The sequence below is a fragment of the Dendrobates tinctorius genome, unplaced genomic scaffold (genome assembly GCF_039654945.1).
Source record: "Dendrobates tinctorius isolate UK_male_01 unplaced genomic scaffold, ASM3965494v1 ptg000143l, whole genome shotgun sequence".
NCBI classification, from domain to species: domain Eukaryota; kingdom Metazoa; phylum Chordata; class Amphibia; order Anura; family Dendrobatidae; genus Dendrobates; species Dendrobates tinctorius.
The window spans coordinates 46,162,406-46,176,753 of record NW_027361810.1 but is presented as its reverse complement, the minus strand read 5'-3'; the positions used below and the strand labels follow the sequence as shown (position 1 = coordinate 46,176,753).

The window sequence follows — 14,348 nt, the reverse complement described above, 5'->3', positions numbered from 1 at the left end:
GGTATTGAGACGCGAGACTCTTGGGAGTTTCTTGCAAGTGTGACCCCGGCCTAATCCAGATAACAATGATCAAATAGTAGGTCCAGTGCTCGATATCGCCCATGTTGTTTTCCAACAAATAAGGCACATGAGCATCAAAACTGAACGATGGATTAATGGAGCCAGATAACCTGATCTGATTAATCACATTTTTTCACATCATGTGCATGACTTGGTGTGTGCTATCTAGAGAAAGGGTGACACTAGGATGTCCTATGGAAAGGCATGATGGCAAATGCATGTATGATGCTCTGGCCAAAGTTATTCATGTGGATGTTACTCTGATATGTACCACACCTACCTTGGACATCCTTACAGACGAGTACACCCAACCTTTTCTTGGTGTCTTTTCTTAATGGCAGTGACAAGATATGATTGAATCTTTTGAAATTCGAATTTGCCACATTCGAAAAATGTTTCCCTAAGCCACTGAGTAGCAGCAAATTGATTTCCATAAAATTGCAATACTACAAAGCCTGCAGTTGTCCTGAAAATACATGTTTAACACACTGTGGCTTCCTAGGACTGTATCCAACCTCTTTCAACCCAGTTTTAGTATTGTCAAAGTGACCTCATTACAGAAATGGATAGTAAACCAACCATAGTAGTTAACAGTCCATTTAATAATACATTGTACAAACACACTTTTTATGTTTTGGGGGTTTTTTATACTTAAAAAACAGTCCAAAAGTTATCCCTTTTAGTCATTTGTAATCAGACAGAGTTCTGTGTGAAATACTGACTCAATTTGATGGTGTCGCTGTCAGAGGTAACATTATTCTGCTGAGAATGAGACAAGTGGTGTGCCATATATTCCATAATGCTCTCCACTTGCTGGAAGCAAAGGAAGTCAATGATGATCTGCGTTTGACAGTACTACTGCCCAGATGGCTTGGGCCAGTGGTGGTGGTAGTGATTTGGCTGCTGCTAGTGGCTTTCGTATTCTTACTCGTGGCATGTTTTTTTTTTTTTTCTTTTTATACTACCCCATCCTTTGCCATTGCAGGTAAGTTTTAAGAGTGTAATAGTTGTGTTATTACAATAATGCATATTCTACCACCTTGGGAACCAATTCCTTTGTTTAGGAGCTTTAAATGAGTTGACAATGAAGTCAACCATTGTCTATATGCAGCTGAGAGAATATGGACATCATAGAGGGATTCCCAGCTTGGCACTTTCCCTATTATCCAGAACATGATTTACTCCATACGAGTCATTTGTCCTCTGGTAGGCTCCAGCTGTTCATGTATTACACGGATGGCTAATTATTTGAAAGCGCTGACTTCTCCTGGAAAAATCAGCTGTTTGCTGGAGGTGCCAGAAGCCCAACTCATGAAATATACAAAGAAGAAACCGTTAAGAAAAAATATATTAATTCTTAAAGGGAATCGGTCCATAGTTGTTTACATAAGAAAGTAGCGGTCTGGCTGTATAAGCACTTGTCCCCCAATATAAATTACACTTTTTTTAGTGATCTCATGTGACAATCTTGAGAAATGATATGTAGATGTCCTATACAAATCAGATTGGAAGTGCACTGGGGATGTGTCCATACAATTGATAAACAGGCCATGTGCCTCCAGTGCCAATCCAGCCTGATTTGCGTATGACTTTTATGCTATATTTCTCATCACATCTGATCCCTATACAACTACTTCCATATGTAAAAAAAAAAAAAGTACTGGAATTTTTCCTCTGGTTCTAGTGCCTTACAATTGAATATGTCCTTCTTGGTTTAACCACAGATTACAGCTAAACACTTGGGATCTCAGCAGTGGGACACATTGTGATAAGTTTATTAAGACGATACCATTGTAAAAAAAAATAATAAAAACATACAATAATTAACCTTTTACAGTATAAATGTAGAATGCAATCTATCCATAAATTCTAAACTCTCCATTATTAAATTACTAACAAAATTTATTACACAATTTAATATTTCTCCATCATCAAAATAATTAAAATTTATTTGTTAATAAAAAAAATAGAGAGAGGAGGACATGGATAAATGTAAGGCACTGCACTGACAGCAGGGGATAGACAAAGAGTTGAAAACATCCATGTATAACATTACCGGATTACCCAGCACAGCATGAGATGACGAGTGACTGTATCTATGGACCCCATGCTCCAGTAATTCATTTTAGGAATATGTTTGGCTTGTGCACGCAGGTTTTAGAAGCCAAAGTCAATGAGGTAAAGATCAACGAAGCTCGGGAGCACTATCGTCCTGTGGCATCAAGAGCCTCCCTCCTGTACTTCATCATGAATGATCTCAAGAAAATCAGCCCAATGTATCAGTTCTCTCTTAAGGTAGTAGCCAGTAAATTTAAAGTGAAATATTTTTAAAAATGGTGAGTTCTATTTTTTTAACAGTAGGTGGATATGCAGCCGGGAAACCCATTTAAGAGGTAAAATCCAAATTGAAAATGACTTTTGTGCCAGATTTCTGTAGGCAAATTGGAGGATTTTTTGTACACTTTTTACCCTTTAAGGATGTTAAAGGAGTTATCCAGTTAAAACAAGTTATTATCTAGCAGCACGATAGGTGGTAACTTGTTGATTGTGATGGTCCAATCACTTGTGCCTGCACCATTCTGCAGAACATTGAAGTTTTACCCTGGTTAGAATGGAGTAGGACTGCACATGGTTTACTGGCGCTCCACTCATTTTCTATGAGGCTGTTGAGCGCTACACTTGGCTTTTTCTAGCAGCCACATGCGAAACTGGAGAGGCGGTTGGGTATCTGACGTGTCATGTTGTAACCTGCATAAAAATTTCCCTCCAGATCTGCTGATCGGTGTAGGTCACGGAAATGGGGCACCCACAGATCAGCAAGTTAGGTGTAGTTATTAAGATAGCTAATTGTTGGAATTGTAAGTCTAGTACACAAATATTAAAAGTTTAGGAAAGCTGTGGAAATGCAATTACTTATGGTAACATACTTTTACTTTTTACTGGAACTTTAAGTGATAATGAATAAGTGCAGAAAATGTATTGCCTATGGTTTCTCTCTATAGCACCATCATGAGACTATGCGACATTTGGAAAAAAGGAGAGTTTTGAGTTGTTCAGGGTCGGTACCGCAAACTTTTGCCTTTTTCGATTGGCAGAATAGAAGAGACACACCTGACTCCTCTATGACTCTGGTGCATTGAGAGAGTAACAACCAAATGATTCCTTCTTTTTTTACCTAATTGTGTTTCTAAGGCTGGAATCACAGCAGCGTATGGCATCGGATGCGATATGCTAATGACACTCTGCTCCAGCTCTGCTGCGATCGTGAGCCAAATGTCATGCTACTGTGCTCCTATTCTATCACAGAACAAGTAACTTCTCCATCTCCTCCATTGCCTGTCTTGTTGTATATCTGACTACACTCCGTTGACATCCGAGTGCTGTTCAATGTTTCACACACACCCATAGATTTGTATGGGTGTGAGTGAGCCGAGTCTCACTGCCAATCGGTGCATGCTGCGATTGTTATTTCATGACAAATCGGCATTAGAAAATAATGGCTGATCTGCTCTGGCTCATAGTATAACACTGGGCCGATTGCCATCCGAATAAACATTGGATAGCACTGAACTGTGTTATACGCTAGTGACCCCTGCCTAAGGCCGGGGTCAGACTTGTGAAAAACGCCTCCGGCACTCGGATCGGAGCATTCAGCTGCATGTATTTTTATGCAGCTGAACGCTCTGATCCGAGTGACGTCGACAGTGCCGGGTATTGACGTCCGAGACTCGTCCGAGTTTCTCGCAAGTCTGACCCCGGCCTAAGGAAGAGACTTGTGTGATAAGAGTATATTAGAGACTTTCTGCAAATTTTAAGGTGTTGGAGAAGATTGGGGAATAAAGCCTTCTTGCCAACTATCTTGGAATTTCCAGTAGGCTCCTAGAAAAAGAGAATGCCCAGACTCCTGGAGAAGTCAATAAACTCCCAAGTCTAGCTAACCTGCCAGAAACCTCCTGAAAACTAAGTATTCTAGGAGATTTCTTCATTTTTGAAGACATGGAAAATGGTTAAGCGTTGGATGTGAAGGACATGGCGTCATAAAAGGAGCGCAGCAACAGCCGAAACTTGGTGCCAAGCAAATGGATATTCCATCTGGGTGCTTGCCATCAAAAGTTGGCAAGTATGGAATAGACACCATAAAAATTGTGTATGCAGTGAAATATCAGCATGTAGTGGGGATAATTTTGTCTGCGGAGGATATTGGGGTCTTTTAGATTGTACTACATTTTGCAAGAAATTAAACACATCTATCATTGTATTCATGCACTGACAGTGTTGAGTATTGCACAACAGGAATACGGAAGATAGGCTAATATTATACATGCTTTGCAAAGACTACTAATGGTTCCCCAGATATTTCACCAGAAATATTTGCTAAAATATGGCCTCAACTCACCTAAAATGCAAGCATTTTTATTGGTTGATATTCTGGCATTATTTTTAGCTTTGATAGTCTCCTAATTTGACCGAATTTCCTAGTGGTTTTAGTTTGTGGGCTTCATTGTTCATCAGCAGAGCTCGTGTTGTCACTGGAGAGTTAATTGTAGAGCCATTAAGAGTTGCCTTGCTCCGGTCTTCACTGTTAATTGACATAATCTGAATTAATTTCTCATGTGCAGGCTTTTAATATCGTGTTTCACAAGGCTGTGCAGCAAGCAGAACCATCTGATGATGTCCGATTGAGAGTGAATAACCTCATTGACTGTGTGACATACTCCACATTTATATACATCAGCAGAGGACTGTTTGAAAGAGATAAAATAACCTTCACGGCCCAGTTAGCTTTCCAGGTATGGAGCGCGGTACTTTTCCCTCTACTTCATGTGTCTTCTAGCACTAGGGACTAAGGGGTTTATTTTGGGTTAGGACTATAAGTAAAACTGAAAAATTAAAGATGCCAATACCAGTATAGTATTACTGCTAGTAGGTGTCCATGCTTTATACAGGTGGTTTTTATTATTGCTAAAACATTTTTTTTGTTTTGCTTTTTTTTCGGTATTATTCATGGGCTTTTTTCTATATTATTATTCTTATATGCTATTAAGTAAACTACTAAAAAAGCTGTTTTTCTCACATTTTTATTTTGATTTTAATACCATAAAGTGGCACTACAATATATGACCTTTGCATAAAGTGTCCAATCAGTTGAGTCTATCCCAACTCGACCATACACAGAAATGCTCTGCTTGGCTGCGCGCTTATGTTTTCACTATGAGAAAGCCATTGCCAGCATCAGCTGGCAGAGGCTTGTCTCTGCCAAACACAAGGATCAGGCAATTAGATTCCAAATTCCCAATTTTTATGTCCCCAACTTACTCTGTCAGGGGGACAGTCTGGAGGTCACCATGCCCATCAAATGACAAGCTGCTCTCTCCAAACTGGCGGGTTCGGTCGACTATTACTTAATGTATATAGGGCCTTAATTGAATAACACAATAAAAAAAGTAATTAAAGTAATAATCATATTACACAAATTATCAGTATAGGTACCTACATCAGAAGCAGGCTGCACGTTTTTTCCTTACATGTAGACTGCATTATCTTAGATCAGATTTAGTCTAGGCATACACTGTGTGCACAATTATTCAGTATTTTGCCCATATCATCATTTTTATGCAGTTTTTCCAACTTCAAGAGGTATAAATCTAAATGCTTATTGGATAAGGCAGATCAGATGATGTGTATCCGTGTAATGAGGGAAGGTACGGCCTAAATATTCAGCACCCTTTATCAAACTATGAAGAATTATTAGATAGTTTGTTTTACCCAGGCAAAATGGGCCAAAAAAAAAAGATTTAACTGACTCTGAAAAGTAAAAAATTGTCACGAGTCTTAAGGCCCCGTCACACATAGCGATCTCGCTAGCGAGATCGCTGCTGAGTCACAAGTTTTGTGACACAACAGCAATTTCACCATCGAGATCGCTGTGTGTGACAGCGATCAGCGACCGGCCCCCCTGCCGGTATCGCTGATCGCTCTTGGAAACTTATGGACATTTCTTCCATCGCTGGTCTCCCGCTGGCCAGCACGCATCGCTGTGTGTGACAGGCGGGAGACCAGCGATCAGCTGGTAACTAACATACACATTGAGTATCCAAGGGACGTGCGTCCCTTAGAAACCCGATGTGTACGTTAGTTACCAGCGCGCTGATGCAGGGTAACTAACATACACATCGGGTATCTAAGGGACGCACGTCCCTTGGATACTCGATGTGTACATTAGTTACCAGATCCCTGCATCAGCGCGCTGGTAACTAATGTACACAGCGACGCCGCGCGCTCGGCGTCGCTGTGCTGATCGCTGGTGAAGCTGTCTGTGTCAGCTGTAGAAGCTGTAGAAGCTGTAGAAGCTGTCAGCTTCCACTGATTGGGTGGATCAAGGAAATGCTGTAGATATGGTATATCTTGACTTCAGCAAAGCATTTGACAAAGTCTCTCATACAATCCTTATTGAAAAAATGACTAAGTATGGAATGGACAAGGCAACTGTTAGGTGGATTCATAACTGGCTTAGTGATCGGACCCAAAGAGTGGTCGTAAATGGCTGCACATCCAGTTGGAAGAATGTCTCAAGTGGGGTACCACAGGGCTCTGTCCTGGGCCCTGTATTGTTCAACATCTTTATCAACGATTTAGATGAAGGAATTGAGGGTAAACTGATTAAATTTGCTGATGACACAAAGCTAGGAGGGATAGCTAATACTAGAGAAGAGAGAGAGAGGATTCAAAAAGATTTAAATAAAATGGAGAAGTGGGCAGCAACTAACAGAATGGTTTTTAACAGGGAGAAATGCAAAGTACTACATCTGGGCAATAAAAATGAAAAAAGCATATATAGAATGGGAGGAATAGGGCTAAGTGACAGCACATGTGAAAAAGACTTGGGTATACTAATAGATCGCAGACTGAATATGAGTCAACAGTGTGATGCAGCAGCAAAAAAGGCAAATGCAATTCTAGGATGTATTAACAGAAGCATACAGTCTAGATCACGTGAAGTAATTATTTCCCTCTACTCCTCTTTGGTCAGACCTCATCTGGAATATTGTGTCCAATTTTGGGCACCACATTTTAAAAAAGACATCAACAAACTGGAGCAAGTTCAGAAAAGAGCGACCAGAATGGTGACCGGTCTGCAAACCCTGTCTTATGAGGAAAGGTTGCAGGATTTGGGAATGTTTAGTTTGCAAAAGAGAAGACTGAGAGGAGACTTAATAGCTGTCTACAAATATCTAAAGGGCTGTCACATTGTAGAAGGATCAACTTTATTCTCATTTGCAAAAGGAAAGACTAGAAGCAATGGGATGAAGCTGAATGGGAGGAGACACAGATTAGATATTAGAAAAAACTTTTTGACAGTTAGAGTGATCAATGAGTGGAACAGGCTGCCACGAGAAGTGGTGAGTTCTCCTTCAATGGAAGTCTTCAAACAGAGGCTGGACAGACATCTAACTGGGATGATTTAGCGAATCCTGCTTTGAGCAGGGGGTTGGACCAGATGGCCCAGGAGGTCCCTTCCAACTCTACGATAAAAAAAAAAAAAATAAAAAAAAAAAAAAAAATATACAGTATATATATGTACAGTTGTGCTCAAAAGTTTACATACCTCAGCAGAATTTTTGCTTTCTTGGTCTTTTTTCAGAGAATATGAGTGATAACACCAAAACATTTTCTCCACTCATGGTTAGTGGTTGGGTGAAGCCATTTATTGTCAAACTACTGTGTTTTCTCTTTTTAAATCATAATGATGACCCAAAACATCCAAATGACCCTGATCAAAAGTTCACATACCCCATTTCTTAATACCCTGTATTGCCCCTCTAACATCATTAACAGCTGAAGTCTTTTGTGGTAGTTGTAGATGAGGTTATTTATTTTCTCAGATGGTAAAGCTGCCCACTCTTCTTGGCAAAAAGCCTCCAGTTCCTGTAAATTCCTGTAATTCCTTTATAGTAGGAATGGTATTTCTTTCATCATAGAACTTGTTGACCTCTCTCCAAATGTAACGTTTATGGTTGTGGCCAAAAAGTTTAATTTTGGTCTCATCACTCTAAATTACCTTGCTCTAGAAGTTTTGAGGCTTGTCTCTGTGCTGTTTTGCGTATTGTAGGCAAGATACTTTGTGGTATTTGCACAGTATTGGCTTTCTTCTGGTGGCGCAACAATGCAGCCCGTTTTTCCTCAAGTGCCTCCTTTTTGTGCATCTTCAAACAGCCACACTGCTAGTTTTCAGAGAGTCCAGTATTTCAGCTGATGTTATTTGTGGGTTTTTCTTTGCATCCTGAACAATTTTCCTGGCAGTTGTGCATGAAATTTTTTTGTTGGTCTACCTGACCGTGGTTTTGTTTTTACAGAGCCTCTGATTTTCCATTTGTTAATCACAGTTTGAACGCTGCTGATTGGCATTATCAATTCCTTGGATATCTTTTTGTATCCCATTCCTGTTTTATACAGTTCAACTACCTTTTCTCGTAGATCCTTTGATAATTCTTTTGCTTTCCCCATGACTCACAATCCAGAAACGTCAGTGTCTGATGAAAGATGCAAGAGTCTTCTGGATCCCAGAAACTCACTCAGCTTTTACACACACACGCTGATTACAAGCAAACAGGTCACAGGTGAGGATGTTACCTTTATTAGCCATTCAAACCCATTGTGTCAACTTCTGTGCATGTTATATGTTATCAGGCCAAAATCACCAGTGTATGTAAACTTTTGTTCAGGGTCATTTGGATGTTTTTGGTTGTCATTATGATTTAAAAAGAGAAAACACAGTAGTTTGACAATAAATGGCTTCACCCAACCACTAACCATGAGTGGAGAAAAATGTTTGGTGTTATCATTCATATTCTCAGAAAATAAAAGACAAGAAAGCAAAAATTCTGTTGGGGTATGTAGTATATATATACTGCTCAAAATAATAAAGGGAACACTTAAACAACAGAATATAACTCCAAGTAAATCAAACTTCTGTGAAATCAAACTGTCCACTCAGGAAGCAACACTGATTGACAATCAATTTCATATGCTGCTGTACAAATGGAATAGAAAACAGATGGAAATTATTGGCAATTATCAAGACAACTTCAATAAAGGAGTGGTCCTGCAGGTGGGGACCACAGACCACATCTCAGTACCAATGCTTTCTGGCTGATGTTTTGGTCACTTTTGAATGTTGGTTGTGCTTTCACACTCGTGGTAGCAAGAGACAGACTCTACAACCCACACAAGTGGCTCAGGTAGTACAGCTCATCCAGGATGGCACATCAATGCGAGCTGTGGCAAGAAAATTTGCTGTGTCTGTCAGCGTAGTGTCCAGAGGCTGGAGGCGCTACCAGGAGACAGGCCAGTACAACAGGAGACATGGAGGGGGCCGTAGGAGGGCAACAACCCAGCAGCAGGACCTCTACCTCCTCATTTGTGCAAGGAGGAACAGGAGGAGCACTGCCAGAGCCCTGCAAAATGACCTCCAACAGGCCACAAATGTGCATGTGTCTGCACAAATGGATAGAAACCGACTCCATGAGGATGGTCTGAGGGCCCGACGTCCACAGATGGGGGTTGTGCTCACAGCCCAACACCGTGCAGGACACTTGGCATTTGCCACAGAACACCAGGATTGGCAAATTCGCCACTGGTGCCCTGTGCTCTTCACAGATGAAAGCAGAGGTTCACACTGAGCACATGTGACAGAGTCTGGAGATGCCATGGAGAGCGATCTGCTGCCTGCAACATCCTTCAGCATGACCGGTTTGGCAGTGGCTCAGTAATGGTGTGGGATGGCATTTCTTTGGAGGGCCGCACAGCCCTCCATGTGCTCGCCAGAGGTAGCCTGACTGCCATTAAGTACCAAGATGAGATCCTCTGACCTCTTTTGAGACCATGTGCTGGTGCGGTTTGCCCTGGGTTCCTCCTAATACAGGACAATGCCAGGCCTCATGTGGCTGGAGTGTGTCAGCAGTTCCTGCAAGATGAAGGCATTGAAGCTATGAACTGGCCCGCCCATTCCCCAGACCTGAATCCGATTGAGCACATCTGGGACATCATGTCTCGCTCCATCCACCAACGTCACGTTGCACCACAGGCTGTCCAGGAGTTGGCGGATGCTTTAGTCCAGGTCTGGGAGGAGATCCCTCAGGAGACCATACGCCGCTTCATCAGGAGCATGCCCAGGCGTTGTACAGTAGGGAGGTCATACAGGCACGTGGAGGCCACACACAATACTGAGCATCTTTTCCTCATCATGAGGCATTTCCGCTGAAGTTGGATCAGCCTGTAATTTGATTTTCCACTTTGATTTTGAGTATCATTCCAAATCCAGACCTCCATGGAATATTCATTTTGATTTACATTGATAATTGTTATGTTTTTTGTTCTGAACACATTCCATTATGCAATGAATAAAAATTTGCAAATGGAATATTTCATTCAGAGATATCTAGTATGTGGTATTTTAGTGTTCCCTTTATTTTTTTGAGCAGTGTATATATATATACACTCACTGGCCACTTTATTAGGTACACCATGCTAGTAAGGGGTTGGACCCCCTTTTGCCTTCAGAACTGCCTCAATTCTTCGTGGCAGAGATTCAACAAGGTGCTGGAAGCATTCCTCAGAGATTTTGGACCATATTGACATGATGGCATCACACAGTTGGCGCAGATTTGTCGGCTGCACATCCCTGATGCGAATCTCCCGTTCCACCACATCCCAAAGATGCTCTATTGGATTGAGATCTGGTGACTGAGGAGGCCATTTGAGTACAGTAAACTCATTGTCATGTTCAAGAAACCAATCTGAGATGATTCGAGCTTTATGACATGGCGCATTATCCTGCTGAAAGTAGCCATCAGATGTTGGGTACATTGTGGTCATAAAGGGATGGACATGGTCAGCAACAATACTCAGGTAGGCTGTGGCGTTGCAACGATGCTCAATTGGTACCAAGGGGCCCAAAGAGTGCCCAGAAAAAATTCCCCACACCATGACACCACCACCACCAGCCTGAACCGTTGATACAAGGCAGGATGGATCCATGCTTTCATGTTGTTTACGCCAAATTCTGACCCTACCATCCGAATGTCGCAGCAGAAATCGAGACTCATCAGACCAGGCAACGTTTTTCCAATCTTCTACTGTCCAATTTCGATGAGCTTGTGCAAATTGTAGCCTCAGTTTCCTGTTCTTAGCTGAGAGGAGTGGTACCCAGTGTGGTCTTCTGCTGCTGTAGCCCATCTGCCTCAAAGTTCGACGCACTGTGCGTTCAGAGATGCTCTTCTGCCTACCTTGGTTGTAACGGGTGGCAATTTGAGTCACTGTTGCCTTTCTATCAGCTCGAACCAGTCTGCCCATTCTCCTCTGACCTCTGGCATCAACATGGCATTTCCGGCCACAGAACTGCCGCTCACTGGATTTTTTTTCTTTTTCGGACCATTCTCTGTAAACCCTAGAGATGGTTGTGCGTGAAAATCCCAGTAGATCAGCAGTTTCTGAAATTCTCAGACCAGCCCTTCTGGCACCAACAATCATGCCACGTTCAAAGGCACTCAAATCACCTTTCTTCCCCATACTGATGCTCGGTTTGAACTGCAGGAGATTGTCTTGACCATGTCTACATGCCTAAATGCACTGAGTTGCCGCCATGTGATTGGCTGATTAGAAATTAAGTCTTAACACACAGTTGGACAGGTGTACCTAATAAAGTGGCCAGTGAGTGTATATATATATATATATATATATATAAAGCTCAAGTGTATGTATGTATGTATGTATGTATGTATGTATGTGTGTGTGTGTCCGGGATTGGCATCCGCACCGTCGCAGCTACAGCCACAAAATTTGGCACAGTCACACGTCCGATAGTGTCCTAGGCTATGCTGTGAGGCGAAATTTTAACCCCGCGCGTTCCCATTCAACAAACAATTTTGCCCCTATCTACATAATGGGGAAAAAGTGTGTGTGTATTAAGCCCCGCCACTCATTATGATGTCATAATGGTTGCCATGGCAACGCTGATGTCATCATAGGTTGCAAGCCCTGCCACTCATTATGATGTCATAACGGTTGACTATGGGATGGAGGATGTGTGATGGGTATATGGGCACTGGACTATGGGATGGAGGATATGTATGACGGGTATATGGGCACGGGACTATGGGATGGCGGATATGTATGATGGGTATATGAGCACGGGACTATGGGATGGAGGATATGTATGATGGGTATATGGGCATGGGACTAAGAGATGAAGGATGTGTGATGGGTATATGGGCACTCGACTATGGGATGGTGAATATGTATGATGGGTATATGGGCATGGGACTATGGGATGGAGGATGTGTGATGGGTATATGGGCATGGGACTATGGGATGGAGATTGTGTGATGGTTATATGGGCACGGGCCTATGCGATCGTGGATATGTATGATGGGTATATTGGCACGGGACTATGGGATGGAGGATAATTATAATTTGCTATAACTAACCACAGTTAGTTACTATGCCCGGGTAGCGCCGGGCTCTTCACCTAGTGTGTATATATATATATATATATATATATACAGTATACATAATATATATATATGTATATACACACATATATAAAAAGTATGTACATTTTGAGTTGTTTGGCTATTATTCTCACTTTACCAGATGAAAATAAATAAATGAGATGGAAAGTTATGTTTTTAATTCAGGTTTATTATCCTTTTGGATTGACCGACTGCACTGGAGTTGTTCAGTAATAAAATTAATAATTGAAAATACAAGTTGCCTAATGAGTGTGCACACAGCGTACACAGCTTGATAAATGGTCCACTTGTGTTCAATATGATACATTTGGGGGGCAGATAGCGCATGCTTTACAGTGTTACCTATGAAAAAATATATTCCTCCTTGTTAGATATCAGTGATTTAAATTTGCTCCCAAACTCTATTTATCCAGTGTCGAGTTGTGACACAGAAAATCAGTGTTTTTTCCGAAGAGTAGACATTACATCCTTACATTTCCTCATTGCTGACAGCTCCTCAGCTCAGTCATCGCGAACTCTTTGCTTGCCCTTCAGCTCATGCATTAGCAGATCCAATATAACAGAAAAGAGGTTGGCTTTAATGTCTATAAGCGCGTCATTTCTGACATGAACTTGTGACTGTCTTTACACTGTGTATTCTGGATATTGAACTGAGTTTTTCTTTACTTTTTTTTTTACCTTTTTTCAGCTTTTGATAATGAATAAAGAAATTTCTATTCAAGAACTTGACTTCTTACTTCGCTTTAACATTGACCATATCTATAATAGTCCATTGGACTTTCTTTCAAATTCAGCATGGAGCGCTATTAAGGTAAGTTTTCTTAAATTGGGAGCAGTATACTTATTCATAGTTCAGAAAATCTAAGCTTCCTTTGCAAGCTCGTCTAAAGAAGAAAAAGTTCTGGGAATATTGCAGAGTTTAAATATCGGCATACTTTTATAAAACTACCTTTTAAAAATGGGAAATCGCACCAATACTTCTCTATCTTAAACTGAGGGATAATAGGAAGGGCATAAAAGGCATGTGGCTTGGGTCATCCATCACTGTGGGCAGCTAGGGAACCGCCACCGGGGATCAGATCTTCTCATGCATTTACTAAAACACTACAGGAGTAGGAGAACCAGTTGTCCATCAGGTGCAAGCTTTCTATATATTTTTAATATATACTGGTCATCTAGGAGTGATGCATGTAAATGTCTCTCTCAAATTATATGCAATGCACTTCTTGACTCACCAGTCTACGCAAATCCCTTAGACTTCGTTAGAAAAGAACAGAGGAGAGCTCCTGTGCAATAACAATATATGGATTCTTTGCAGTCCAGTAGCTGATCATAATGCACAATTTCACTTTCTTTGGTGATGGAAGTGGGCACTCTTATCTCTTGAGAGCCTGTGTGCCTGCACATGTTGCACCAATAGTATGTCATCTCCTGCACCTTTCCTATATTTGGTTCCAGTAGGATGTCACAGGGTCCCATAAGTTGAATGATGGTACCCTTTTTTTTTGCCCAAGGGCCTGCACCAACCTTACTCAAGACAATAACATTGCCACACTCCTATAGCCTTCTTCAGGATACATAGACAGACAATACCTCCTTCTATCCTCTTGGCCATGGTTCCACATAACAGGGAGACTGGGGACTGAGAAGCACAAACTACATTACAAATCAAGAGCTAATCAAGCATTTTGTTATGTTTAGTATTTTTGGAAAAAAAACATATAAACTATTCAAATGAGTTTTTCCACTGTTTCCATT

The 14,348-nt window shown here is 41.3% G+C and overlaps 1 protein-coding gene across 4 annotated transcripts in view; it reads left to right on the top strand.

Moving 5' to 3' along the window:
* Positions 1-14,348, top strand: part of LOC141049432 (dynein axonemal heavy chain 11-like) — a 164,519-nt gene that overhangs the window by 77,691 nt on the left and 72,480 nt on the right. For all 4 annotated transcript variants that reach the window (XM_073545908.1, XM_073545907.1, XM_073545909.1 and 1 more), the window contains 3 exons: positions 2,215-2,355; positions 4,680-4,850; positions 13,279-13,401. In XM_073545908.1, the coding sequence (XP_073402009.1) occupies positions 2,215-2,355; positions 4,680-4,850; positions 13,279-13,401 (435 nt within the window). The remainder of the gene's footprint in view (positions 1-2,214; positions 2,356-4,679; positions 4,851-13,278; positions 13,402-14,348) is intronic.